The sequence below is a fragment of the Setaria viridis genome, chromosome 5 (assembly GCF_005286985.2).
Source record: "Setaria viridis chromosome 5, Setaria_viridis_v4.0, whole genome shotgun sequence".
NCBI lineage: Eukaryota > Viridiplantae > Streptophyta > Magnoliopsida > Poales > Poaceae > Setaria > Setaria viridis.
Genome location: NC_048267.2, coordinates 7,452,552 through 7,480,047, shown reverse-complemented (window position 1 = coordinate 7,480,047; position 27,496 = coordinate 7,452,552). Strand labels below are relative to the sequence as shown.

Genomic DNA, 27,496 nt, shown 5'->3' with positions numbered 1-27,496 from the left:
TGTTTTCTTTTTTGATGGGTGACATTTACTTTCTGAAATTATTCTTTCCATTTTTCTCCAAAAAATTATATTCAAGTTTTCTTTACCAATACAGCGGGTTACCTGCTGATCTTTCCATGAACATTAATTACACAAATGCCATAACCAAACCTGCTACTGAGGTATCCATACTGTCCACTGGTAATTTTAAGAATGTTCATGGTTAGTTGAAAACACTTTGAAATATTTTCTGCTCTGTTTTCAACTAGAGAGTCTGATATAAAACTGTGCTGGCTATAGGCCCTTGACTGACTCCAGTTGGCGTATGAACTCTCAATCTTGCAAACTCATAAAAATTCATTGTAATTGATTTTATTTTTTATTAGTTCGTCCTTCATTTTGAACAGTTTCCAGTCCACATAAATCAATTTTTTGGTAGTTTCCATTTGGAAGAGATAACAAAAGAGCTCAACATCGTCAGAGTCTACATTGCCACTGACTTAAATTGATTGCTTGTGTGAATGTACCTACACAAACTTCTATTCTCCAAATACGTCTTATGGAATTCAGGAGTCAAGTTTTGCATAACAACACCTTTTCTTTCGGGTATTATAAGTTAGCTAACATAAGCTGATAGAACATATAAGTATAATTCTACTCTGTTGTAAGTTGCTTAACATTAGTAAGTAGGCGAGCATAACTTAATATGTCATAATAGTCTACTGGCATGAAAGCAAATTTTTATATTCCAAATGGAGTATAATAATCTGAACTTTTGTACATCAAAGTTCTGCTTCTTTTGCCATCAATTGATTTGATTTTAATAATCTTACAAATGAACTTACTAGATGGAAGCTGCCATGTCAAGAGGAAGCCGTCACTGATGAGCTGCTCATAATTGCTGGCGTTCACCTTGCCGAATTCCCCCATCACTGGCACAAGAGTAGTGCTGCAGCCTTCCACTGAGTACTGTGTGTAGTTGCTCGAGTCATTGTAATGCCCTCCAACTCCAACACGAACAAACAAGCCGCTGCTGCATTTCGTCTCCACAAGCCCCCTTTCCGCCTCTGGTATCTTGTTGCAGTTGTAGAAGATGAGGTTCAGATTGACAGGGCTGACCGAGAATGGAAGGCCAACTTTGGAAGAGGTGTTAGCAGTCAGAACATGGCATCCCTTGGAGTCGGATCCGCTGAAGTCCCCAAGCTTGTGGATGTCAGCAACAATCAAGGAGCTATTGTCGTAGAAGATTTCGAGGATTCGAAACCTGTACTTGCGACGGTAGTACCCAAGGTATGGAATGCTGTTGTTGCAATGGACCTCAAAGCCCAGCCGACCACATTTCGTGTCGGTTGCCTGCTGTGGAACAAATCCGAATGGGTCCAAAATACTCAGGTTGCCGCATGTCTTGGGTGAGCAGTTAGCCCCTTGATCAACTGGTTCGATGGCTGCTATCTGGGAAAGACTTATGCACATCAAGAGCAAGCTGAAGGAGGACATCGGAGCAGAGGTGATGATTTTCATGGAGGCAGAGTTCAGAGACAAATACAAGGAGGTAGGAATGGGGCGTATATGAAGGATTTGTTGGGCTGACCGATCATTGGGCAGTGGAGTGCCCGAAGGGCAAGTCTTGACCACAGAGTTGATACGGCTGAAGTCTGAGCCACCGCAATGTGACTGATCGAGTATGATTTCTTATCACAACGGCATGGTCGTATTGGCTAGCTTAGTCCAGTCACTGTCATGAGCTTCTAGTCCTTTGTACCATCCACGTAAGTTAGCTTTTGTTCGCTGCACCTGTTTACGCTGACTCCAGGTCTGTACAGCCGGAATCAATTCCAGGAAGATGTTGACGGCCGGTCAGTGCATTACTTATGAACATCTCGACTGTTAGTCGCAGAAGAAGATGCTGACGGCTGGTCAATGCATTACTTACTAGCATTCTTGACCGTTAGTCACAGACTTGTGATGGGAGGGAACGAGGGAGGCTCACAGTCAGCTGCCGTGGACGTCCTGGCAGGTGCTTGAGAATTCCAACGTGGGAGCGCTGACCGATGTTAAGTCTCACACAATACTTTTATGGTATGAGGCTATGAGCCTTCTGCAGTTGACCTGATTCTGAAATAACTGGAGTAGTAGTATATGGCATACTGCATGCATATGTGGAAGTTTGGCACAATCTTTCTTTAGTTTACAGGATAATTTTTCATAATCCTAAATGACCTAATGGGGATGACTTTATATAGGAAGGTCTGCAGATCTATCTTTAAAACTCTATGTCCTGACAGTAAGTTTAAAAGGTACCTTATCTATCATCTAAAGTTGTCTATGCTTTACTGGTCCATGTTAGATAGAGTGACCTCGATGATCACCTTCATATCCAACTTGATAAGCTCTACTGGTATATAATCCTTAACCGAGGAGCATTACATCTGACTAACTTGAGGTAGTGGTGCATGAGAGAAGTAAAAGCACCAATAGAATAGTTGGGGGTTTGTTTGCACGGTGTCAAGGTTACTTTTGCTAATCGGACAACTTTTGACAAAAATATGTCATTTAGTAGATTCATTCATCCACCGTTCCGATAAAGGGAAATTGATACATGAGAATTTATGAAGAATGAAACACATCTTAGCCCTTGTTTACTTTGCGAATTTGGGAGGTGCCAAATTACTGTAGCAACACTGTAGCGTTTCGTTTGTATTTGTGAATTATTGTCCAAATATTGACTAATTAGGCTCAAAAGATTCGTCTCGCAAAGTACAATAAAACTGTGCAATTAGTTTTTGATTTCGTCTACATTTAGTACTCCATGCATGTACCGCAAGTTTGATGTGATGGGGAATCTTCTTTTCGCATAGTGCCAAAGTTGGGAGTTTTGTAGGAAGTGAACAAGGGTTATTGGGACTTGGGACTACATGTTTGGTCTTTTAATAAAGCAAAAATAGGTGGTCAAATTTGCATCAAAAGCATTTTGAACTTGGTGTGTAGCCTAGCTGTATATCCACGCCTCTTATCATTGCTCAGTTAAATGAAGATGTCATGAGTGTCGTACATACGTCTATAGGCCTATTAGAAAGTTTGGACAGTCCTAAATACAGGGCTGGATACCGGGATATGTCTAACATGGAGACTACGGTGCAGGACGGCGTGATCTATGTGGCAGGATAGGAACTACTCGAGGATTAGGAAAACTACTCGTAGCAATTAGAGTAGGATTCACCTAGTCGAATTCGACTAGTATTCTTGTAAATCAACTGACCTGTAACCCTGCTCCTGGCAATATAAGGCGAGGCAAGGATACTCTCCAAAGCAATTCAATCCAACCAACACACAGGATGTAGAGTATTACGCAATCTAGCAGCCCGAACCTGTCTAAATCGTGTGTCTGTGTTCACCTTCGAGTTCCAGGACTTTGGGAGAAGACACCCTAGCGATGTCAAATCCCTTAAGATCATGGTGCATGCGTGGGCAGATGAAGAAGACATGGAGATCAAGAGGTTCGAGTCCAACCGTAACAAGAGCCAGAACAACAATAATCAGAAAAATGGCCAACGCAACGACAAGAAATGCAACGATCACCCTAATATTGACAACCGAAATAACTACTCGGGAGGTCAGAATCGCAAGAGGAAGCCAGACAATACTGTCGCGGTAATGTCACAGTCATCCAAGAAAGGTGGCGGCAGGAATCAAGATAGGACCCTGTTCAGCGAGCTCCTGAAGAAGCAGTGCCCATGGCACCCGTACCATAAGCACTCTACGATGGATTGTTACAGTCTTCGCAGAGTCATGAAAGACTTGCCGGAACCATCTGATACTAAAGACAAAGGCAAGGCCAAGGAAGATAAAGACGATGGTGACAATGGCAAATCCAAGAACCCTTCCAACACCATCAACGTCATCTTTGGCGGCGCACCGGGTACTGCTCCTAAGTGGTCCAGAAGCTCGCTCTTTGAAAGATCATGTCCACTGAACTAGCAATACCAACGTTGCTCAGATGATCCGAGGAGCCAATTACCTTCTCCAGGAAGGACCAATGGACTAGTTTCTCAGACCCAGGATGGTATCCTCTCGTCCTGGATCCAAAAGTCGCTGGCTCCAGACTCACCAAAGTACTCATCAATGGCGGTAGCAGTCTCAATGTACTCTTCGCCAAGACACTGAAGAAGATGGGCCTTGACATCACTGACATGCTCACCCCAACAAACTCTCCGTTCTACAGGATTGTCCCAGGCAACGCGGTCGTACCCCTTGGACAGGTGGTTTTACCAGTTACCTTTGGGACCAAAGAACACTAAGCATATTTATTTTTCATCATAAAACAACTACTTATTTCTATCTAATTACGGCTTGCAAAAGCAAGTTTGTAGAGCTGTTCAGCTCCTTGGGCAATATCGCCCAATTCACAGGTTGTAATAACAAGTCTATACAAAGCTATTCAGCTTCTAGGGCACAATTGCCTACATGAGGCTTGTAATAACAAGCCCACAAAGAATTTTTCAAGTTATTCAACTCATTGGATAAAATTGTCCAAAAGCAGCTTGCAAAGACAAGTCCGCAGTTAAATTTGTAAGTTATTTAACTCATTGGATAAGTCTGTCCCTCGGCAGCTCCCAGAAAAGAAGTCGTTAGCAACTCAAGACTTAACTAAACTACCTGAGTTACTTCCTACTAGAGAAGTCTGTCTAGTCGCGGCTTGTAATAATAAGTTTGCAGTTCCAGGTTTTCGAGAGCACAACATCAGAACAACCTAGAGAGGTTGTGAAAGATAGGCTCCAGCTAAAGAAATCCTGAAGAGTCTACTCACCTAAGAGGTCTGACTACCCAGATACCTTGAGTACTCGTACTCCGCAGAAAGGAGTCGCATCCTAAAGTACTCTACATTGTGTATCTAAAGAGGCTCATCAAAGTAGCCTTGTGCGCAGACACTTACATCTACTATACGAGCAATCATCAGGGTAGTTCGTAAGATGCACTAAAACAACAAGTCGAAAGCAATAAAAATTGCAAACAAGACTTAGAAATATTTACATTTCATTCATATAATATTTACATTGCAAAGAACTAATGTTCACTTCTTACAGAGACTACTCAAGGTCCAAGTGATTCGCGACTTCCTCCACGATAGGGTCCACCTCCTGTAGGTACTGCTGGAAGAGCTCATCAGAGCAGTCTCTCCACTATTCCCTCCGTGATAGGAGCTAGGTCAGCTTGCAGGTAGAAGGACTTCACGAAGCCTAGCAGCTACTTGGAGACTGACTTCGCTATCTTCTAGACGTAGCCGATGAACTTTGCTGGCACTTCCTTGAGTATCTCAAACAAAGGGTGGGGCTCCACACCCTTAGCTGGGGGCTCCACCATATCCGCAATAGGTTGAGCTGCCTCGGATAGTTCCTTCAGAGCAATCTTCGCAGCCTCAAACTCGGTCTCACGCTCCTGGAGGGTCTTCATGGCGTTGACCAAGTTGACCTCCCCGTCCTTGCGCATCTTCTTCTCCTTTTGCAGGAATAATTCAAAGGAAATTAAGCATAACAAAGTGAAGTCAGTACTCAAAGACAAATTACCTCTCAGTGGCTGCTTCAGAGACTTGTTGTGCTTCCTGAGACGGTCCTTCTCCTCCTTGAACTGCTGGACACTGTTTCGGCACTCGGCGGCTTGTCCGTCGTACTTCATCAGCAACCAGGAGGAGTACTCCCTCTTGTTCACAAGCTCCTAGGCATGTACCTCAGCACGTATTACTGTGTCCCCATAGCCCTGAAGCATCTGAGATTTTCTTTGGGAATGCTTGATTACATCCTGCACAACAGAACAAGTACTCGTGTCATGATACGGGTACTGATTTCAAGTCATAGGATCAATGGGATCAGAAGCATACCGCTGCATATGCACCTACATGGCGGTACATTTCCATCATCCTGACCTCCATCTCTATGTCAAGTAGAGTCATCGATCAGTTGGATGTCTTCAATATTAATCTCGCCAGCTGCCAATGGCTCCTCATGTGCTTTAGCATCTACTGCATTGAGCAGAACCATGGCCCGACTGTTCGACGGGCTTGGCTCGGAAGGTGGGATGGCCGCCACAACTTCCAGCACTTCAACAGCTTTGGTTTCTACCTCCAGCTTGAGGGCTACAAGAGTAGCCACGGCCCCAGAGGTAGTCACCACTGTGGCCTCGAGCACTGGTTGCTCAGGGGTCGGCACTACAACGTTAGTCAAGCAACTTATTACATCATGCATCAACGTAGCTACAAGAGATATTACACCTGAGTTGCTCACCGGTGTAGGATCTTCTTCTAGTGGTGGACTTGTTGGCGTTGGGGCAACATCGTGAACCGAGTGGCTACTGCCATCGGTCACAGTCTTCACGCTTGCCCCTCCCAGTTCTAAGCTAGAGGATTTCCTACCAAAGACAAGTTGTCAGAGAAATACTACAAGTCGATAACAAACTACAATTAGTAGTAAAATGGAGTACCAATACTTACTTTGAGGATAGCCTCAACTTCAGAAAGGGCTCCCCTGATAAGCGCAGTGGCTTGATGGTTGGAGACGACTTCTTTGGCGCAGCTTGTTGGGTTGCAGTCCGATCCTCGCCAGCCTTCATTGCCACCTCTGTCTCTCGAGTAGTCCTTGTGATAGCAGGGTCCGCCCTAGCAACGAGGGGTTCTGGATCATCTTCAATCTCGATGACCTCCTCAATTGCTGGCAGCTACTGTTGTACAACTTCAATAGTCGTCCTCTTCACCTCCGCCACCTTTCCGACTACTTGCAAACCACCATGGCTATATTGAGTAGACATGGTGGTGTTAGATTTACTTAGTAGTACTTGATCCTCAGGATCTTGCCCTTTCAAAGGTTATTACTGGTGGAGGTACGTCTTCGGTAGTCAGAGGCTTCCTCACGGCACGCTTCCCAGTGATGGTCCGTTTCTTCCTTGGCGGCGGAGCTAGAGCAACCTCCAGATCATTTTCAACTACGCGCTTTGATGATTCGAAGGATGACCTAGCCTTGTCAGATGGCTGGGCCTTGATCACAAAGTCCTTCGTAGTTTCAGAATTAGAGCTGCTGATGGACTCGATTTCTTATTCTTCCTTCTCCTCGGCTTCACTCCTCACGCTCGCTACCATATGGATGCAAGGAGCAGCTTCAATGTCTTCTGATTCAGGAGGAGGAGGAGCAGAGCAATACAAGTGTACGTCTTCTTACACAGACATACAAGTTAGTACATCAAAATTTGCCAAAAATGAGTACTCGGGGGCTGCGGCCATGGGTACTTACAGTTCTTGGTAGGTTGGTGGCGCAGAACTCTCACACAATCGTTGGGATTTTGCCCGCATTCTTGAAGAGGCGCCTCAATCGCGCTATGACCTCATCCACACTGAGTTCTTCTGGAGACATCCTGGACGAGTCATTGACACCTGAGTAGTCATAGCCCTAGGTGCACCGCAGTTGCAAGGGTTGAACTCATCACTTCATGAAACTAAAGGCTACCCCAACTCCTGTTAGCCCTTCTTGCTTGAGTTTGGCTATCCTGTCCAGGAGCTCGGGTAGTTGCAGGCAGTCTCCGTGGCTTGGCTCGTCCAGCCACCAGTTGTTCCAAGTTGGGCGATGGCCTGTCACCTTAGAGAGTTTGGGATCGTGGTTGCCGATGTATAACCATTTCTCTTTCCACCCAGAATGTGAGTCTACGAGCTCATAATCCAAGTACATGCCCTTGAGCTTCTCTCTCATCTGAATTCCAACCCTGCCGACTACTTCAGTGTGCTGCATCTTGGGCTGTGGCTTGACACGGAAAAACTTGCGAAAGAGCTGGAAGTAGGGCTGGATCCCCAAGAAAGCCTCGCACAAATGTACAAAGATTGCGACGTGCAAAATGCCATTGGGGTTGAGGTGTACAAGCTCCAACTTGTAGTAATCAAGCAAACCTCGAAGAAGTCGGAAACAGGCAAAGCCAGGCCACGTTCTATGAAATGCGAGAAGATTACCGTCTCTTTCGGGTACTCTTCCATTAGCTAGGGGTTGCTAAAGGCAGGCCTCTAGTTGATGACGTCTTTTCCTTAGAGAAGGTTGACTGCCACCAGCGCCTTAATATCTTCCTCCTTCAGCAACGATTACTTCCAGGTGCATGCCGGAGTTGGCGGCGTAGTTTGGTCCGTCCTTCCATACTTGGGGGCTGGCAGTTGGATCTCTTTCTTTTTGTCCGCTTTCTTCTTCTCGCCTTCCACCGCCTTGGTTGTAGCTGATTTTTTCCCATCCTTGTTCCCACGAGAGTCTTTCTTCGCATACGCTCGGGGGCTAAGTGGCGGCGCTAGCGCTCGAGGATGGGGCAACGACGGCGCTAGGGCTACAATGCGGAAGTTGAAAGAGCAGATAGCAAAGGTAGAATGGAAGGGATGTTTTTCTCCATTATTTATAACCGCAATGCAGTAATAGTGGTGGGAATAAAAGGAATATTCAGGTTTTAATGGACCCGAAGATTTCGCACTAGATTGACAGTTACTAGTAATTTCGGAAGAAATAAGGTTACTATTACGTTGACCAAAGGTTGACCCTTATACCCACCAAACTAGTCGTGTAACGGCTTGGGGGCTGTGTGCCACGTACCCATCGGCTAAAAAGATTTTTTTCTAGGTTTTAAGGGAAAAGAGATGCAAATTACAGATTTTCCCTCAACTTGATTCCTCGATTCAATCTAAGACTTGGGGGATACTCCATATGGAGTATGACTTTTGTTGCACTTCCATATAAAAATTCAAGATTGATGATTTAAGACTAAGTTAAATGAAGTTTGAGCACATTCTAGCCGCATGGCAGTCTCGAGTACGTTTTGAAGACTCAAAACCGATGGAGTATTCGAAGAGCAACAAAACTAGTCGGAGAAGCCTACAAAAGTACTCGGAACTGCTGCATTTGACTAAAAAGTACTTGGAAGTGGGCCTACCAGAATGTTTGGACAGTCCTAGATACCGGGATGGACACCGGAACATGTCTAACATGGAGACTACGATGAAGGACGGCGTGGTCTATGTGGCAGGACAGGAACTAGTCGAGGATTAGGAAAACTACTTATAGCAATTAGAGTAGGATCCACCTAGTTGAATCCAACTAGTATTCTTGTAAATCAACCGACCTGTAATCCTGCCCCCGGCAATATAAGGTGAGGTAGGGACCTCCTCCAAAGCAATTCAATCCAACCAACACACAGGACGTAGGGTATTACGCGATCTAGCGGTCTGCACCTATCTAAATCATGTGTCTGTATTCACCTTCGAGTTCCTGATCTCAGCGAGCCCCACTAACCAAACACTACCTCGAACACCCCCCTTGTTGCCGGGTCCAAACACCGACAATGAGTTAGGATACAACAATGCCAAATTGCTTCTGGCGTTGCTTAAATATAGACTTGGTGAGATAAGGGACCCCTGCAAAGGCAGAAAGAATTGTCATTTTGATCACACACTGCTCTAGCCTGTAAATACCCTCTGACGCCGTTGTTTCTATTTTTCTTAGTAACGGACTAGGCTGTCTTTCAAAACGAAACACTTCACCAGGCAGCAGGCAGTCAGGCACCCGTGCGTTCCTAGGGTTGGTAGCACTTGCACTTTCTGCACTCAAATCGTGAGCTGAATCTTCGCTGCAAAGGGAGAAATAAGTGAAGACGAGTACCCTTTTTTTGTTGCTCGAACTTTACAAAAGAAAAGGACATAAATGTGCATCGAAGTGTCTTAAATTATTTGACAGAATTTTTTGCTTCGGTGGCATCCTGTCGAACATATCCAAAACTTTGGTTATTTTAGGGACATGCAAGGATAATATTTGCATGCACCATAGAGCAATTAGGGTCACCCTTTTTGCCATTTCCTCAAACTCAAGTTGTGACATCAAAGGACTGGTAATCTATCATCTTGTGCAATGGTCATAAATCTAATCTGGAAAATATTTTTCACTGGGCTTTTGAACCATTGATTTCACATTTTTTCTATCCTCCGAGCAATAACATCATTCATTAACAAAAAATATCTGATTTTGTTGAGACAGCTCCAAAAAGGTTCGAGAGAGAACTTCAAATGCAATGAGCCAATGAAGGCCTTTCTTTCTACGTACTGCGAGGGGCTAATGGCGGGCCAACCCACGTTTCATTTGGCTCATTAACCTGTGAGCATTTCTGTTGTAGCGAACATGGTCCAATTAAGCTATAATTTGTGATTTTTATGATTGAGTGCCAATATAATTATTGGGACTAATGGTTTGTCAAGCATGTGCCTTGTAGGTTTCTAGGTCCCAAGTATGTAAACCAAATGATGGCAAGGTCCAAATCATGGTATTTAAGTATCCAAGCTATGGTATTCTTGATGTCCAAATCATGGTATTCAAGTATCCAAGCTATGGTATTCAAGTGACCAAGTCATGGTATTTAGGATTATTCTATGGTATTCAAGCATCCAAATGACAAAGAAAATCTAGAGATATTCTTTGATGTGCAAGTGGTGGTATTTAACACAGAAAAATCAGCACCATCGAATATTCCGATGGTTCACCGGAGCAAGCATCGAAGAAATTAGTACAACGGGGAAATTAACTTGAGTTCCAGGAAACACCGGATGATCCAACGGTGGGAATTTTAGTAGCGTCAGAGCAATTCTTAGAGAAGGTAGAAATTGACCTATAGCACCGGATGTTCCGATGCCCAGGTGACCGTCGGATGAAGCATATTTACTTTGCAAAGTTCCAAAGAGGTTTTGGGCAAAAACCCTAGAGCACCGGATGCCGACAGTACCATCGGATAATTTTTGGATGAGTCAGTGAAGAACTTGGGCGTGGGGAGGCAAACGGCTAGTTGCACCGGATGTTCCGATGCATGCCTAAATAGACCATCAAAACATCCGATGGTATAATTTAACTAGCCGTTGGAGCAACGGCTCTTTGATGCCTTGGGCTATTTATACTCTTCCACTCGCCCATTTGAAGTTGCTAGAGTGTGCAAAAGTTCATTGGAGATCAAAACTCATCAAGAGCACATCCAAGCCACCAAAAGTGCATAAGTGATTAATCAATAGCTTAGCACAAGCTTAGGAGAGTGATTAGTGTTAGGATAGGCCTAGAGAGAAAGAGGGTGCAAGGTGTGCCTAACTTGTGATCGGTGAACCACAAGTGTACAAGGTGTGACGGCGCCTTGGAGCCTTGGCGGCTTGCCGGCAAGTCGTCGACCCTCCGGCTTGGTGTGGAGCGGCGTCGACAACCATGTGCGGGGACGTGGAGACCCTATTCCTTCGTGGAGAAGCTCCTTAGTGAAGACGGTATCAAGGTGACTGGGGAACTTAGCGTGAGCCTTAGTGGCCGAGCCTTTGTGGCAAGTCAAGAGGTGTCCCGGAAGAGACTTGGTGATCGGGAAGCAATACTCTTGTGTGAGTGCTTCAACAACGTGGACTAGTGGTGGCTTAGTACCTACCGACACCACGGGATAAATCCTTATATCAAGAGTTTGCTTCCTCTTCTTCACCTCTTACGTTTTCGTGTTTCATACTTAAACTTGTGTGCCTTTACTTTCCTAGTGTAGTATCTTGCTAGGATTAGCTCTAAGTTGCAAAACCTATTTTGGATGAGGAATTCACACTAGATCAACTATCGTTGCACATCTTGATAGCATGATATAGTTTAAATTTGATGCAAAAGTAGTGGAAGTCATAGATTAAGATTTTAAGTTACCTAATTTACCCCCTCCTCTTTTGAGTTACGAGCACCGATTCCCTATCCTTTCTCCCCCGTTCCCGTCCCGTACCGTAACGTACCGGACCGTTGCTTACGAGCGTAACCAGATTATTCAGAGATTGGAGTATGTTACAGCTCCAAATAACGACCAATGTTGCTGATTCTGACTTGTCAAAATTCACAGTCCCCATCTAAAGTAGTACACTAGTACGTCGTAGTAGGCGTAGCAAGCAAGATTGGTTCGACGGCGCCGGCAAGCCGGCGACGGTGCTTGTGTGAGCGGTTCTAGGACATGGCATCTACCTTCCGTGCAACGCATGCCAATGCGCCCAGAGGGATCGAGAGGGTGCATACTGCTGGAAGCTAGTCATGCCGTGCGTGTAGCAGGTGGTGCTTCCGGCTGGCAACGGCACTGATGGATTTCAGGTCTCAGGAAAAATGCTATACACACTGATAACTTTCCAATCTCGAGGGAACCATGTACGCCTAATTTGTTCAATATATTACAGAAACATCGATCAACCCTGGTCACCCAGTCACCCTTACGACACCTCCAAAAGGGTGGCTAAGAATCTGAAACACGCATGAGCAGCAATTCAAAATGTACTACTCCCTCCGTCCCAAATTACTATTCGTTTTGACTTTTCTAGATAATTTTTGCTACGTATCTAGACATAATATATATCTAGGTGCATAGTAAAAGCTATGTATCTAAAAAATTCAAAACGAATAGTAATTTGGGACGGATGGAGTATATTGACCTCTTCTCCTCAGTGTTTGTCAAAATGTACTATATTAGTGTCTTCTCCTGTGGAAAGGTTTCTAGTAATACTTGGGCGAAGGAAATAAATTAACAACATGAATTTTATGCTCACATTTTGTGAATGTATTAATGTAATGTGACACATTGATTCACAGTTTTCGATAAAGGCTGGTAAGTTCGAAGGTAAAGAGTTTACTTCAGTAATTTGCTTTTGGATTGCAGAAACGCACTTAAAAGGGATGCTTCTCCCGAGTCCCGACAGGAAATTCTAATTTAAGATGAAAAATATGACGGCTCCGAGGGACATGAAGCAATGGCTTTGGGGGCATTTCCAATTCATTTACGTTCTTCTCCAGCATTTTTATGACCCTTGTTATTGTGGGGACATGTTTGAACCACATTACTATAAACAATAGGTACATACACAATGTTATTGTGGGGACATGTTTTCAGTTTCTATGAAATGCCTAATGATGTTTTTACTTCTAGAATAGGTGAGTAGGTGACCATCTCACAGAGTTTGGGTAACACTGTTGTAGGATTTTTGAACTCGCAAGGCCTCCTTCAACCTTGATCTTTAGCATGTCAGTAATCACTATAAGCTTGTGTTTTCGTAGGACTGCTGGAACTTGTACTTTCTACATCCAAATTATAATCTGCACCTTGGCTGAAAAAAAAGAGAAAAGTAGTTGTGTGCATTAACTTCATGAAAATTGGCATTGGACAAGTGCAAAAATGAGTAGAGAAAATAACTTACAATACTTGACTGAAGTTTTGTTTTGATGGCATCTCCAATTCGTCTAAGCCTCTTTCAAACATTTCTAAAACTTTGGTTATTGTAGGGCGATGCATAGGTAATATTTGTATGCACCACAAGCCAATCAAACTCATCTTTTTTGCGATTTCCTCAACTTCCGGTGTAACTTCACAGTGATTTCACATTTTTCCTGCCTCCAACCATCTCTAGCAACAACATTCCATAACTATAAACATCCGATTTTATCGAAACCACTCCAAATGTTCGTGAGTGCACTTCAGGAGCTATGAATCCAATTGTTCCTCTAGCACCGGTCACCGAAAGCTTACTATCCTTGGTGCAACACAATTTAGCTAAACCAAAATCAGCAATCTTGGGGCAAAAGTTGTCATCAAGAAGGATATTTTGAGGCTTGATGTCGAAATGGACAATGCGCGTATTACAACTGTGGTGCAAATATTCTAATCCATGAGCAATCCCAACTGCTATTGCATAGAGCCTTTCCCATCCTAAAATTTGTTTGGGATTCTTTGAGTAAATGTACTTATCTAAAGAACCATTGGACATGTACTCGTATATAAGAGCTCGTTTTGATCCCTCCAAACAAAACCCATATAAGCTAACAATATTAACATGTGAGGTCCTGCCAATGCTCATAACCTCGTTCACAAATTCGTCCCCTTTTGCTTTGGAGTCATGCAAGAATTTCACAGCTACTAGACGACCATCATGTAGCCTTCCTTTGAAAACAACACCATAACCACCTTCTCCAAGCTTATTATTCATCGAAGATGTTATCTTTGTTGCTTCTGAGTACTTGTACCTTTTTGGAGCTAGTGATCCATGCGATACTAGTAGGGCCTCAATGTTCCTTTCGTTGTTGCTCATACTCGTTTTGCAAAAGAGAGAACATAGTTTTTGCCCCTTTCTATGCCATATCAGCACATACATACATGGAAGGAGCAAGCTTGCAGCTACTGTCATCAACACTGAGATTAAATGATGTGTCAATTTTGTCATAGAAAAAAGGAAGTTATATTATGGACATGCAGCACTCGGTAAACAACGATACTTAGTGTTATATCAGTTTCGATACAATGTATCAACAGTCTAATAAGCAAGATAAAACTCTCAAATTTTTCTCCAAATTTACCACTATTTTATCCAAAGGCATAAATGTTGCTTGTTCTGAATTTTAAATATTAACTTTAAAATGGTGAATATATGATCCTGCGGAAATTGAATTCAAAAATAATTTCTAATGTATAAAAAATAACCATTTGTCACTATTGAAATAGATGGTTATTAGATATGAGGAAATGGCTAAATATAATTAATTACCTATCAGTATTATCTTTCTGCCAGTCCGCTTGCTACCTGGAAAATGTAACATCAGTTAAGAAAAGGCAATATTTGTAGTACTATATATCGATGTTTCCAAATGGAGGGAATGCGTATGATATTTGAAGTCTCCATATTTTTGCAGATGGACTGTGCAAGAGGGAAAGGAAAATACATCATTATATTAGATGGTGAAGGGCATGCATCCTACTTTCTTTGCATGGAGGTGTGTTGCTTGAATTTAATCTTGATACAATGATATGGTGCTGTTCGGCTGCTGCCGCTGCCTGCTGGTGCGTGCTGCTGCAGCTGCTTGCTCTCCGCCGAGCAGCAGCAGCCAGCTGCAAAGCAGCCAGCCGAACAGAGTCACCGAAACCATAAGTTCAGTATGGTAGCCAGAAGGTACCATGTTAATGGTTATTTTTAGTGAACTGCATATACACTGATTATCATGAACAGTGGTGGTGTTGACAATATGTAGTGAATGAATGGTCTTATTATTAAAAAAGGGGGATCTTCTAGGAGGAACTAGGTGATTTTGTATTCATAAGAAAGGCACTACATAAATAATCACTATTAATAGGCTGCAAACTTGTATCTGGGGATGCATGAGTTCACCAGTTGTAAGTTTATTACAGCAATTGGTCTCTTTTCGGTCTGCATACCAAGCAGAGCCGTGCATTCTAATATAGGCCTTGGAGTTTTGAGTTTCATGATAATATAATGCTCTACTTGAGAAACAAAGTGTATGGAAATAATGAAACTAAGTGGGGAAAAAGAAAAGAGAAATCTGAAAAGTCTAGACCAGTAGATGCCTTTGATTGTACACGCAAACTATAGTCAACATCTATAGCCTTCTGATAGCTGATAGACCTGATCGATGCTTCTACACGAAACTGCTCTAAGGAATATAATGCTCTTTATATAAGAGATTTCCCTCTGTGGCTCTGCCTTTGTTGAAAACATATATTGTTTTACATTCAAGTTATGGAATCGCCATTAATTTGGTTCTTCCTACAATCACCAAAATAGCGTCAACCGACCTAGAGTGTAAAGGTCCAATGTAACATGTACTCACCGCAGTTCATGGGGTAGTGGATGCCGTCAGGGCAATTGCAGGAGAAACCCAAGCCGTTGTCAGGGTACATGCACTCCCCGCCGCTTGCAGTGCATTTGGAGCAATCCCCTGACACCACCGTCCACTCCAGGAGAAATCCTTTCCTCATGTTCGCGACGTAGTCGTGCCTATGATCTGGAGCCGGAACTGGAAGAGTGGGCACAACGGAGACGAGGCAGCCCTGAGGTATTTCCCTAAGAACGCTGCTGCTGCCATACCGCCTTCCGAACCCGACGAACGAGTAGTTGTCGCAAGGCAGGCGCCGAAATCCAGGCAGAACCTCCGGTACAGTCTCGTCACATCGGGAGAGGAACCGTAGCTCGCTGTTCGCTTTGCTGATGGCGAACGCGCCCAGCCCCATTGCGAGCGAGATGTTGAAGCACGGCGCCGGGCAGCCGGTGGCGAGGGGGAGGTTCTCGTCGACGACGTGGAAGGAGTTGTTCTGGGTGAAGATGCGGACCACACGGTAGGCCTGGAACATGGAGTGGGTCAGGAACGCGCCGCTGCCGTTGCACTTGAGCTGGAAGGGCGGCGACCCGCACGGCGGCCGGCCGGGCTCCTCCAGCCAGAACGGGTAGGAGATGTTCAGGTCCCCGCATGCCTTGGGCGAGCAGCCTTGTTGCTCGGGTTCTGATGTTTGGGACGTTGCTACTGATAGCTGTAGCAAGAAGGCCACAGCCTGGAGAAGAAGTGATGGCAAGAGCACCACGGTCATGTCTCGCTTGTTGCAGATGTTGGGAGAACGAAGTGTTGAAGAGATCATATGTGAAAATGCGGTCACTGGGCTGTTTCATGTATAGGCCTGGAGCACCGTAGTTTTCAAGTCTTGCCGTTGCCGTGGAGGACCGTCCGCTGAGGTGACCAGCTGACAAGTCTTTGCTTAGTAGTCTCCGGTACTTGTCAGCAGTGGTCAGTCCAATTTGATCCTTTTTTCCACATGAATGAATTCAATACAATGGTCGACCCATCATACAAGAAAAAGAAATGTAGCTACTTAATCTCGCAAATGCTACGCGATGGTGCACCACTAAATATTAATGTAGTGGCCAATCCACTAGCTTACTTACCGTTGCTGCCAGAACCGACGGAGTGCTGCCACCGGGTTAGAGATTTGGGTTTCTAGGGGAGTTTTATCTCTCCTCCGAACCTTAAATCCCCAACCTCTTGGAAGGAAAGCCCGTTGGTGTTTGGGAGCTGCGTGCGGAACGGTGAGGTGTGCCACTAGCCGTCAGTGGATCCAGATCAGGAGCGAGGCGTCGTGGTGATGTGGTTAGTGGCGTCACCAGCCGCTGGATGAGGAAGGAGGTGAGATCGTGCAGCGAGTAATGAATACGTCGACGCAACTGCAGATGGATGGAACCATACGGGGCAGAGGTAGCGGTCATGCGGGACCAAAGATGGAGGTAGAAGACGATCCAGTCAACCACCGCACCGAATCCCGACTCGAGCTACCAGAGTGTGCCCAGTAGTCTTGAATTGGACACATTATTGATTGGGATTTGGGAAGGACGACAAGCGCGACGGATCAAAAAGTCCTGAAATTGAATCCACGTGCTAATAGTTTAGTTCATCAGCGTTCACACAAGCTGACTATTGTGGTCATCAGTGGGCGCACCACGATCTTGTCAAGTCGTCGATGTCACCACCAATTGGGCATGAGTACACGCGAGACAACCACAATCCAGGCTGCCACGCGCCAGGATCATGGGAAAGCCATCGAGAGCTACCCACAATGCAAGTGGGAGCAGTAAACGTACACCGAAATCTCCATGAGAGTATGAGACCGAAGGATTAAAAAGGGCAGAAGCACTAATTAAAGCGACCACAATGCGCCACGGAGGCGTCGCGATCCACATGATGCAGTTGATCTTACAAAGTCTTCTTGCATGCAGCTAAAAAGCCTAAAACCTTATCTGCCAATTTCTGCCGTCGTCCTCGCAGACTAGCTACTGTAGCAGCGGAACGTACGCGATAGCGATGCGTGGGCAAGTCCGCAATTGGGAGCTACCGAGCTAGGGACTCACCGGCGCATGTCCACCTTGCCCGCAGCCTGCCATCGGGAGCTCGGGGGGCAGAGGCATACGCCGTTGTGTCGCTGAGGCTGGGCGGTGGGCGCATGTTAACCGGAGAGGATTCGGAAATTAATTGGCCGGGAGTGGCAGCAGGGCTGACAACACTCAAACGTCAAGAGTAGCAGTACCGCGATTCCTTCCTAGCAAGATCAATATAGCAGCGGAAAAAAGACCACTACTCACGCAAAATTACCAAGGAATGACTCACACAACCACATCAGTAAGGCAGAGATAGATTCTAGTCTTCTTAAATGATATGGCAGTGCTCTTGCCGAGTTAAGTTTTTTTTTAAAAAAAGCAGAGATAAATTCGGCTTACAAAATACTAGGCCCCCACATAACTGAGCTGATACACAGCTCAAGCTCAACACTATCATCTTTATATTTGATAAATGAACAATCAAAAGATATGTAACAGTGCATTCTCTAGTAAGAATGAACACATGACTTCTAATATAGCAATATTATGTAGCAGCTAACTGAATTTGCACTCCGCTCAAGTAAATTGACCAGCAAAAGAACATACCAATCAAAGTTAACTTGACGTTCTGTTTCTTCCTTGTATCTGCTAAAACAAAATTATAATTTTGTACCAGATCATCGGACAAAATAACAAGATGTCAAAGTAGTTTTTTTCTCTTTTTACGAACAAAATCAGCCAGGGTATTTATTTTTTCCATTTAAGGAAACCAAACGTACAAAATAGTTGCTATAGTGATAACATAAAAAACAATATATTTATTTTTTCAAGGTAAGCTGCTATCGGAGATAATACCTTGCTTTTCCTCTTTTCTTCCTCAGTTTTATAGATTCAGTTACAACTTTGGTTCTTTATATCTCACTGACAGTAACTATAATCCTAAAATTAAACTGTCCACAAAAAATTACACATTTATCTTTCCTCAGTTGATTTCCCTGATTAATGATATAAATTTAAATTTATTTGTTTTTGAATCATGTATACTGTTTTTTACAAAGAGGGACCCCAAAACATCGATGAGAACTTGACTGGTTGCAGAAAGCATTTTTTTTTTGGAAGAGTCTGCTTCTGAGTACTATAGACTACAAGGAAATTTTTTCTGACCTTGATAAGTGTTCTTCAAGTTTCCTCAAGTCAGACAAGAAAAGCACAAAACCTGGTGGGTTTGTTGAGCAGAGCGACTCGTCGGAGCAGATGCACTGGAATGCACGCGCAACGAATCTGCACTCCCCGCCACGCCGCGTGCACACTTTTTTTTTTTTGAAACGAGCTGGCAGGAGAGCTGCCGCTATATTAATAAAGGGGAATGCCCGAGGGCGAAACAGATTTACATGCCGCGCACTGCAAGCTTAGCTCGCGGGCAAAAAGATAAACTGAAAAGACACCCTTATATACACTCAACTGCGCCTTGCGGCATCTAGAAACTGCTCCAGGTGCACAGCACCTGCCGACACCCACGTGGTTACCTTGTCCCTTATTCGAGCCACTAAATGGGGGATGGATTGTTCCTGTTGATGGAAAACTCGCGCATTACGTTCTTTCCAAACTTCCCACAAAACTAAGATGATGAGAGATCTCAAGCCTTTTTTGTCAGCGACCTGCGCGCCTGCTAAAGCCGTCCACCAGTCATGCAGAGTGTCATGTGAAGTCCAGCATTCTGGTTCAATGGCCGGGCACCTCGTCCACGCGCTTAGTTGAGCCCAGACATTCCTTGTGTAATTGCATGCGGTGAACATGTGTAGCCCCGTCTCCTGAGTTGCTTCACAGAGAGCACAATTTGGGTTGCACGGCCAACCCCGTTGTTGCAACCGGTCCGCTGTCCAGATTCTGTCCTGAAACGCCAGCCAGCTGAAGAACTTACACTTTGGTGGCGCCCACGGCTTCCAGATGATGGCTTCGAAGTTGGTGTTTGTGGACCCGAAGAACTGCGCTCGGTATGCTGAATTCGTGCTATAGTGACCGTCGGCCGTCAATTTCCATCGAATGGTGTCCGGGACCCCTAGTCGAAGTTGCAGACGGCTCGCCGCATTCCAGATTCTCTGCAGCTCCATGAAGTGTGTGACCGAGAAGCTCTGGTGCTGGAGGTCGATATCTGTGACCCAAGCATTGTTTGTGATGGCTTCGCGCAGCGATCTGTTCTTCCTTTTTGAAATGCTGTAGAGGTTGGGCGCCATGTCCCGGGGCCTTTGGCCATCGATCCAGCCACTGTCCCAAAATGAAATTCTGTTGCCATCACCGATTGTTATAGTGGTGGCTGCCGCGAATAACTTACGGTCAGCCTGTGTGCAGGGGACATCACAATCATCCCATAAGGCGTTCTCATTCATCCATTGTTGCCACAGCCAACGCAGACGTAACGCTCTGGAGAATTTGCCCAGGTGTAGAATCCCAAGACCACCCCCTTTCTTGTGTCTGGCAGACCGCGTCCAATTCACCTTACATTTCCCACCAGTGACATTCTCATTTCCGGCCCAAATAAACTGCTTTCTTTTGGTATCGCTGGTCTTCAAGATTTGCTTTGGAGCCTGTAAAGCTGTGAGTAAATATACCGGTTGGGCTATCAGCACCGATTTGACAAGTGTCAAACGCCCAGCTACAGTCATGTTTCGTGCATTCCAACTGTTAAGTTTCCCTATTGCCTTGTCGACCAGAGGCTGGAAGTCTACCGTTTTAAGCCGTGATGTAGATAGCGGAAGGCCAAGGTATTTGGTTGGGAAAATTCCGAGCTTGGCTGGCATGTTCTGTAGTGTATCTGTTAATGCTATCCCTTGACAACGAATAGGTAGAGCTGTTGACTTTTGAAAATTTGCTTTGAGCCCAGTCGCCTCGCCGAACATATTCAGTATGTTCACTAGCGCATCTATCTCCACTTTTCTTGGCGCAATGAATAGAGCCGCATCATCCGCATACATTGAGATCCGACATGAAGGCCCGCGGCCTCGTAGTTTAGAAAATATACCCATTTCCGTTGCTATGTGTAGTAGCCTTTGTAACGGGTCAATTGCTATGACGAAGAGGAGCGGTGAGAGGGGGTCACCTTGACGTAACCCCCTCCTGTGTTTTAGAGGTGGATTTGGGACCCCATTCAGTATGACCCTAGAAGAAGATGTGGACAATATCGCCGCTATCCAATCCCTCCAGCGTGTCAGAAAACCAAGTCGTTGCATTAGTGTAAGCAGATAATCCCACCTAACGGAGTCAAAAGCCTTTGCAATGTCCAGTTTAAGGAAGATGGCCTGCACGCCGTTGCGATGGAGACGTCTCACTGTATTGCGTACCGACATAAAGTTGTCATGTATACTCCTCTTCTTGATAAAAGCGCTCTGACATGTAGAAACAATGGCGTTCATGTGTGGTTGGAGCCTTAGCGCCAGCGTTTTGGTGATTATTTTAATGAAGGAGTGTATCAAGCTAATTGGTCTGAAATCCTGGACGGAGTCAGCCTCCTCTCTCTTTGGTAGTAGTATGATATTCGCCGAATTAATGAGGCCAAGACTGTTACATCGAAGTGAGTAGAAGGCGTTGATGGCCGCCATTACATCTTGTTTGATAATATCCCAGCATGATTTGAGGAAGAGTCCCGTGAAACCATCCGGTCCCGGAGCTTTGTTTGCCGGCAATTTGTCAACAGCCCTCTTGATTTCATCCTCAGAGAATGTTGCATCAAGTGAGGAAAGGTCGTGATTGTTGATCCCCAGGATGTCCCAATTTAAGTCTGCCCGTCGTGGTTGTGGCTGTTGCATGGTTCGTGTAAAGAAGTTTTGTATCTCTACTGCTTTTTATGCATGGGTACATGCCCAGCCGATGTCCTTCTTTAACTTGTGGATGAAATTTCTGCGACGCCTAGCATTTACCCGTCGATGGAAAAAACGCGTGTTTGCGTCACCCAGCTTCATATTTTTTGTTCTACTGGCCTGATTCCTACGTGCTCGTTCAATAACGGCCAGCCCCATGGCTCGAGATTTTAGTCGGCTACGCAGCAGTCGTTCACCGTCGGATAGGGGGCGATGTTCCTGAGCTATGTCCAATCTCAATATGACCTCAAGGGCCATGTAAAACTGCATTTTCACGTCAGGTATCAGATGGTTAGACCATTCCCGTAGTGCGACGGCCGTGTGATGAAGCTTATAATATAGGCGGTGGAAAGGCTCGACGTGTGCTGTCGGAGCGGCCCAAGCTCGTGTGACCGTGTCTCTGAAACCTGGCAACTTCGTCCAGTAATTCTCGAATCTGAACGATTTTGGTCGTCTAGGACCACCGTGATTGGAAAGTAGCAGCGGACAATGGTCGGAAAGTGAAGTTGACAACGCTTGAAGTGCATGGTTACTGAAAGCCTCTTCCCATTGTACATTTGCGAAGACTCTGTCAAGCCGAACCAGAGTGGGATTTCTCCTCTCATTACTCCATGTAAATTTTCTGTTGTTAAGGCGGATCTCACGGAGGTCACATGCATCCAAAGCTTCTCTAAACATGTTCATATGTCGCCGATTTATTCTGTTATTGTTTTTGTCGCTCGCTTTGTAAATGAGGTTGAAGTCGCCAAGGACAAGCCATTGAGAATTATTTTGCGGTTTTGTAGATTGCAACTCGGCGAGAAATTCGGCTTTCCTGCTAGCGCTGGTCGGACCATACACTACCGTCAAGACAAAGGTGTTTAGAGATTCTAACATGGTGACTGTCGCCGTAATGTGGTGTTGCCCTATGAGCACATTTGATAGCTTGACGAAATTAGCATTCCATAAAAGGAGAATGCCTCCTCGCGTGCCTGAAATGCCCCCCGCCGGCTTGTAACAGTAGTTGTCGAGCCTATGGCCTCCCAAGAAAGCCGCTGTGAATTGATCAATGTCAGCAAGCTTGGTTTCTTGAAGACATGCAATATGGCATAAGGTACCCGTAATCGTTTCTCGGACTATGTCTCTTCGTGCTCTTCTATTTAGTCCCCTCACATTCCAACATAGGATCTCAATATTCATTTGCACCATATTGGAACAGACGTAGAACGCGTTCGGTTAAGGCTATGGTTAAGGCTATGGCGTACGTGCGTTGGCTCCGTGGTGAGCGCCGGCCGATCAATTTGAGGGGTGAGCGTTGCCTCGTCCCTGTTAGCTCGCACAAGTGTGGCCGAAAGAGCCACTGTATCATCGCGGCCGCTTGGGAATAAGGTGCTGCACTTGACTGAAGTAGCAGACTCGCACGTAAATGAAGTAACATAGAAGCTAAATGAATCAACAACAGTTCAGAAGATGAAGCCCAACCGTGACGTAGCTGTGGCTTTAAGATTACAACCCGGGCGGAGCATAGTCTGTGAAGTTAACAAAAGAAGTGCAGCAGCAACACACGCTGCCCATACGAACTGAACTTGCAACTGACATAATGAAATAGACGGCACTAATTGATACAAGGCGGGGCTGTTAAGCTGCCACCTGAGGACCTTCGACTTGCAGGGCATCTACAGCTTCTTGAATATCCTGTATTGCTTCTCCGGCCACCATTGCCATGGCTGCATCAAGGGCTTCAGCTTGCTCATCTTCCAGGTTAAACGCCGCCGTAAGCGCCGCAATGACTTCTGGTGGAAGGGGGCCCTGGAACATGGCGAGGTATTCCTGTAGCGCGGCCTCCACAGGCTGCATATCATCGTTCAGAAGACCAAGCTTGCGGCATAAGTTGTGCTGTGCACGTTGCATAACTGGCATCGGGCGTCTAGTAGAAAGACGCGCGCTACGACGTACCGTTGACATATCGAAGACACGGCGAGGGCGGCGACGCTTTGTTGACTCCGGTTGTGCCTGCGGGGCTGGTTCTTGCCGCGGCATCGGCGCGCTATGGAGGGGCGGTTCCGGCCTGGTGAAGAGAGCCCCGAAGGAGGATGCATCTTGATGCTCTGGTACAGGGAGGACAGATTCCTCGTCGAGGATGTGGCCATTGTCTTGAATCCCTGGTGACTGCTGACCTGCTTCACCTCCCACCACCGGTGCATGAGCAGCACGGCCAGGTTCAGCCCCAGACAGGGCGCCGACTGCCTGTCCAGGAATGCCTTGGCTGGCCACCTCCAGGCGCACAGACATCCTGCGGAGTTCCTCATCCACCTCCTGGATGGATGGGTTATAGGGGGGAGGCAGCGCAGAAGTAATTCTGTGGAAGACTTGCTGAAGAGGCACGACAGGCTGGATGTTATGCACTGGTACCTTTGAATGGTTGTTGATGTTGTCGCTGTAGTCGAACCAGGCTTCTTCCCCAGTGGCGTCGACGATGCTTGACGTCTTTCGGAAGATGTCCATAATCGGTCGTGGCGTCGCTGCCGGAGAATGGCGTCGCTACAGGTTGAACATCTTCTGCGCCGCCTCCGCCATGGACCCAACTTGCAGGTCGTACAGCAGCTTGAAGTCCGTCGCCTTGCGGGTGTCCGCGGCCAGAGGGGCTTCACCGTCCAGGTTCCTCCGCCTGCCCCCTTGGTTGCCGTGACCGGCGTGTCGACGTCGCGGTGAGCGGGAGCGCTCTCGGCGCTGCCCGCCATGCGCCGCCCCTCTGGGGGGCCTGGGATCACCGTGTCCACGCCTCTCGCCGTGCCAGTCGTCGTAGTCCTCATCGTCGTCGTCCCGCCGACCGTGCCAGTCGTGGAAGTCGGGGTGGTCGTCAGGCCGCTCCCGCCGGCCACCGCCCCGGCGGTCATGGCCCCTGCGCTCGTCGCGTCGTGGAGGAGGGGGGTGCTGGAATTGGGGGAAGGCCGGCGTCGGTTCCTGGTCACCGTCGCGGACCCCCCAGTACCAGGGCAGGCGCCGCTTCTCCGGCTCTCCCACCGCCACGTCGGGATCATGCGGGTCAGTGGTGACGGCGGAGTAGTCGTGGATTTCCCACAAATGCACCAGGACCCGATGCTTGATCCCTCGTTGCCAGCGTTCAGGAGGGACCTCGTTGATCTGCACGGATGAGGACGAGCCATCCATAGAACGTGTGGTGAAGACAAGCCACGTTACCTTTGCAATCCTGCTCGGGTCAGACGTCCATGCCCAGAGCTCGATGCTGCGCGTGTCTGACGGATGGAGCAAGTTGGTGTCGATGCATTGGAGCGCGCAGTGCCGGCCGACGAGACGCTCGACGATGTCCGGCAGCCAGGCGTGCCTCGGTACCCCGTCGAGACAGATGCGGACGCGGTAGAAGAGCGCCGCGCCAAGAGCACCAGTGAGGCTCCGCCATGGCCTGACACATACTTCATTGCCACGGAAGTTGATGTTACCTTTGGCGTTGACTTCTTCGCAGTGCCGGCGGTGTTGGAAGCGCAACAGGAACGCCTCCGGGCGATGCCTTGTGACCGAGACCTCGCCAGGGCGCAGCCGGAACTCCTCCAGGATGGCGTCTTCAATGTTTCTTGCAGTGGTGCTTGGCGGAACACGCATGGCCCAGGTGACCAGCGCGTTCCCCTCCCAGTCCCGCAGCTCGTGGTCGATCTCGAAGGAGGTGGGGATGTGGAGCGTGTCGTCGCTCGGCCTCAGGGCCGGGTCGCCGACCCGTGCAGCCGCCATCTTGAGGCAGGTCGATGGTGGGCGCAGCTCCGGTCGGCGTGGCTGGTGTCGCAATGGGGGAGCAGCCTGTGGGCGCAGGACCGCTCGGCAGGAACGTTGCTTGTGTCCCGAGCGGAAGCAGCGCAGACACCGGATGGGGTCTCTGCACGCGGAAGCCTTGTGGTCACGGCCAAGCACCTGAAGCAGCGTCCTTTTGTCTTCTGAAGGAAAGCAGAGTTCGCAGCAGTGGAGGATTGGTGGTTGGCAATGGGTGAAGAGAGCTTTGAATGTCTGGCAGCACGGCCGCGGCTGGGGGGCGCAGGAAGAAATTGCTGCTCGCGCTCTCTCCGGTTGCGCCGGCTGACGCGGGTCCATCCAGGCTCAGAGCCAGAGTGGATGTCGCGTCGGAGATGCTGGTGCTCTAGGCTCGAGGACGGGGGCCGGCGGGGGGGGGGGGGGGAGGCCATTACTCCTCTGGTTGGCTGACCGACGAGGTGTGACGCCAGAGGGAGATCCCTGGCGGATCCTGTAGGAGTGAGGCCGCTGCTCGGGCCGCGTAGCGGCATGGTGACGCAGGCGGCCATAACTGCTCGGGTTGACGGCCGGAGAACGACGGGGTTGGCGAGGGTAGTAACTGCTCCTTGGCGGGATGGAGATGGTGGATTTGAGCTGGCGCGGCCCTGGTGGTTGTGGGGTAGGCGGCGAGATGAAGGCGGTCGCCCCCCGCCGTACCGCTTCCGTGTAGGTTGGGGCCAGATCTGGCGTGTCCGGGACGACGAGATCCTCCCAAGATCCGGCTCGGCAGGTGCGCGGCGGCGGGGGGGAGGGGTTTCCCTCCAGTAGAGCGGCGAGCGAGGGAGGGGCGGAGGGGATCGGGCATCAGGAGCAGCAGGAGGAAGATCCAGATCTGGACCAGAAGAGCGCGATTGGGAGAGGGGGGGGGGGGGCTGGACGCGAGGGGCAGCGGGGGTGGAGTGGCGTTTGGGGTCTGCCCGAGGACGCGTACTGGCTGGCGACGGAGGAGCTTGGGCGGCGGCGCCGGGGCTGGCGACGCCGGCGAGGGGTGGCGGAGCGGCGCGCTGGGGGGCGGGGGCGGGTCATAGCGGGCTTCGTAAAGAAAAATTGTAATCTACTGCATCAGTCCACCAAGCCACCAATAGCATGTGGCATCTGAGGTCGCAGTCCCGCGTGCACACTTCGCACTCTCCCAGCGTCGGCCACTCCAAGAGGAACCCGTCGCTGATCATTCTCCCATAGTCACGAGTTGGGCCCATCCCTTCGAAGCCGCGCACCGGCACGCTCACAGAGCTGCAGCTCTTCGGACCCACCCATGGCTCGACGGCGTTGGAGATGGAAGCTCCCATGGTGAGGTTAGCACATGGCCGTGGCAGCCGTACGCTTGGAGGAACCTCGCAATTGTAGACGAAGGCGAGGTTCTTGTTTCTGCCGCTGATGTTGAGCGGAAAGAGGAAGAGGCCGGACGACACGTTGAAGTCCGGTATGTTGCATGTCTCGTCGTCGCCGGAGAAGGTTGTCTCGACGGCCACCGCCAGCGAGTTGCTGTCGTACGATATGTCTAGGATGTGATACAGGCGCTTCTTGAACGTCCTGCTGAGGTAGGCGCAGCCACCGTAGCACGTCAGCTCGAAGAAGGTCGGGAAGCCACAGTACACCGGCTGCACGCCGCTGAGCGTGAACGGGTACGTGATGTTCACGTGCCCGCACCTCGCCGGAGCGCAGCTTGTGTTGCTGGCCGAGTTGGTGATGGCAGCAGATGATAATTGTAGCAAGGAAACTAATGTGACTGACAAGAGTTCCAGAGTCATCGATGGATGCAAAAGGAGTTCCCAACACCTTCAGGTGTTTGGTTCTTTGTTCTGTGAATCTCGAGTAGTTCAGCGATGAAAAGGGAAACGAAGGGACTGGGTCCCGTCAGATATTTTACCATGTAAAACCAAGCTCGTAACTGTTTGACTGGTTCTCATTTTTATGATCTGTGCGTAAGCTTCTCCCGTTAAAAGCATGGGAAGTCGCGGCGTCTTGGCAGTATTATTGATTGAACCACACATCCAGGCAATACGTTATGTACTCTGAAAACAACATCTTTGCTAGGAGTGTGCGGCTTGCAGTCTTTCAACGCGATATCAATCTCTAAATCTTTCGTGCGATTCTATGACTGACCGTATGGATCAGGTTCAGACTTCAGAGGAGCCTAGCCTTCTGGGGAGTGTCTTGAGCTCAACTTGACCGTCACATTTGGAAACGTGATGACCGGGCCAGG

General features: G+C 47.7%; 2 protein-coding genes and 1 pseudogene across 2 annotated transcripts; all 3 read right to left on the bottom strand.

Annotated features, from left to right (window-relative positions):
• Positions 1 to 127: 127 nt before the first annotated feature.
• Positions 128 to 1,476, bottom strand: LOC117855522 (uncharacterized). Its single transcript, XM_072293901.1, has 2 exons — positions 825 to 1,476; positions 128 to 177 (listed from the first exon to the last, which is right to left on the bottom strand). The coding sequence occupies exons 1-2, from the start codon at positions 1,474 to 1,476 to the stop codon at positions 128 to 130; spliced, it is 702 nt and encodes a 233-aa protein (XP_072150002.1).
• An 11,280-nt stretch (positions 1,477 to 12,756) lies between these two features.
• LOC117855750 (LEAF RUST 10 DISEASE-RESISTANCE LOCUS RECEPTOR-LIKE PROTEIN KINASE-like 2.1) lies at positions 12,757 to 16,601 on the bottom strand (annotated as a pseudogene).
• Positions 16,602 to 26,312: 9,711 nt separating this feature from the next.
• LOC140222767 (LEAF RUST 10 DISEASE-RESISTANCE LOCUS RECEPTOR-LIKE PROTEIN KINASE-like 1.2) lies at positions 26,313 to 27,041 on the bottom strand. The gene has a single exon (XM_072293900.1). It carries the CDS (start codon positions 27,039 to 27,041, stop codon positions 26,313 to 26,315), a length of 729 nt encoding a protein of 242 aa, XP_072150001.1.
• Positions 27,042 to 27,496: the final 455 nt, after the last annotated feature.

Excerpts from the sequence above, each read along its gene's own strand:
- LOC117855522 (XM_072293901.1), bottom strand. The coding sequence starts at position 1,476 with ATGTCCTCCTTCAGCTTGCTCTTGATGTGCATAAGTCTTTCCCAGATA. Across the intron at positions 178-824 it reads GACATGGCAGCTTCCATCTA|TGGACAGTATGGATACCTCA; the intron begins GTAAGTTCATTT and ends TAAAATTACCAG.
- LOC140222767 (XM_072293900.1), bottom strand. The coding sequence starts at position 27,041 with ATGACTCTGGAACTCTTGTCAGTCACATTAGTTTCCTTGCTACAATTA.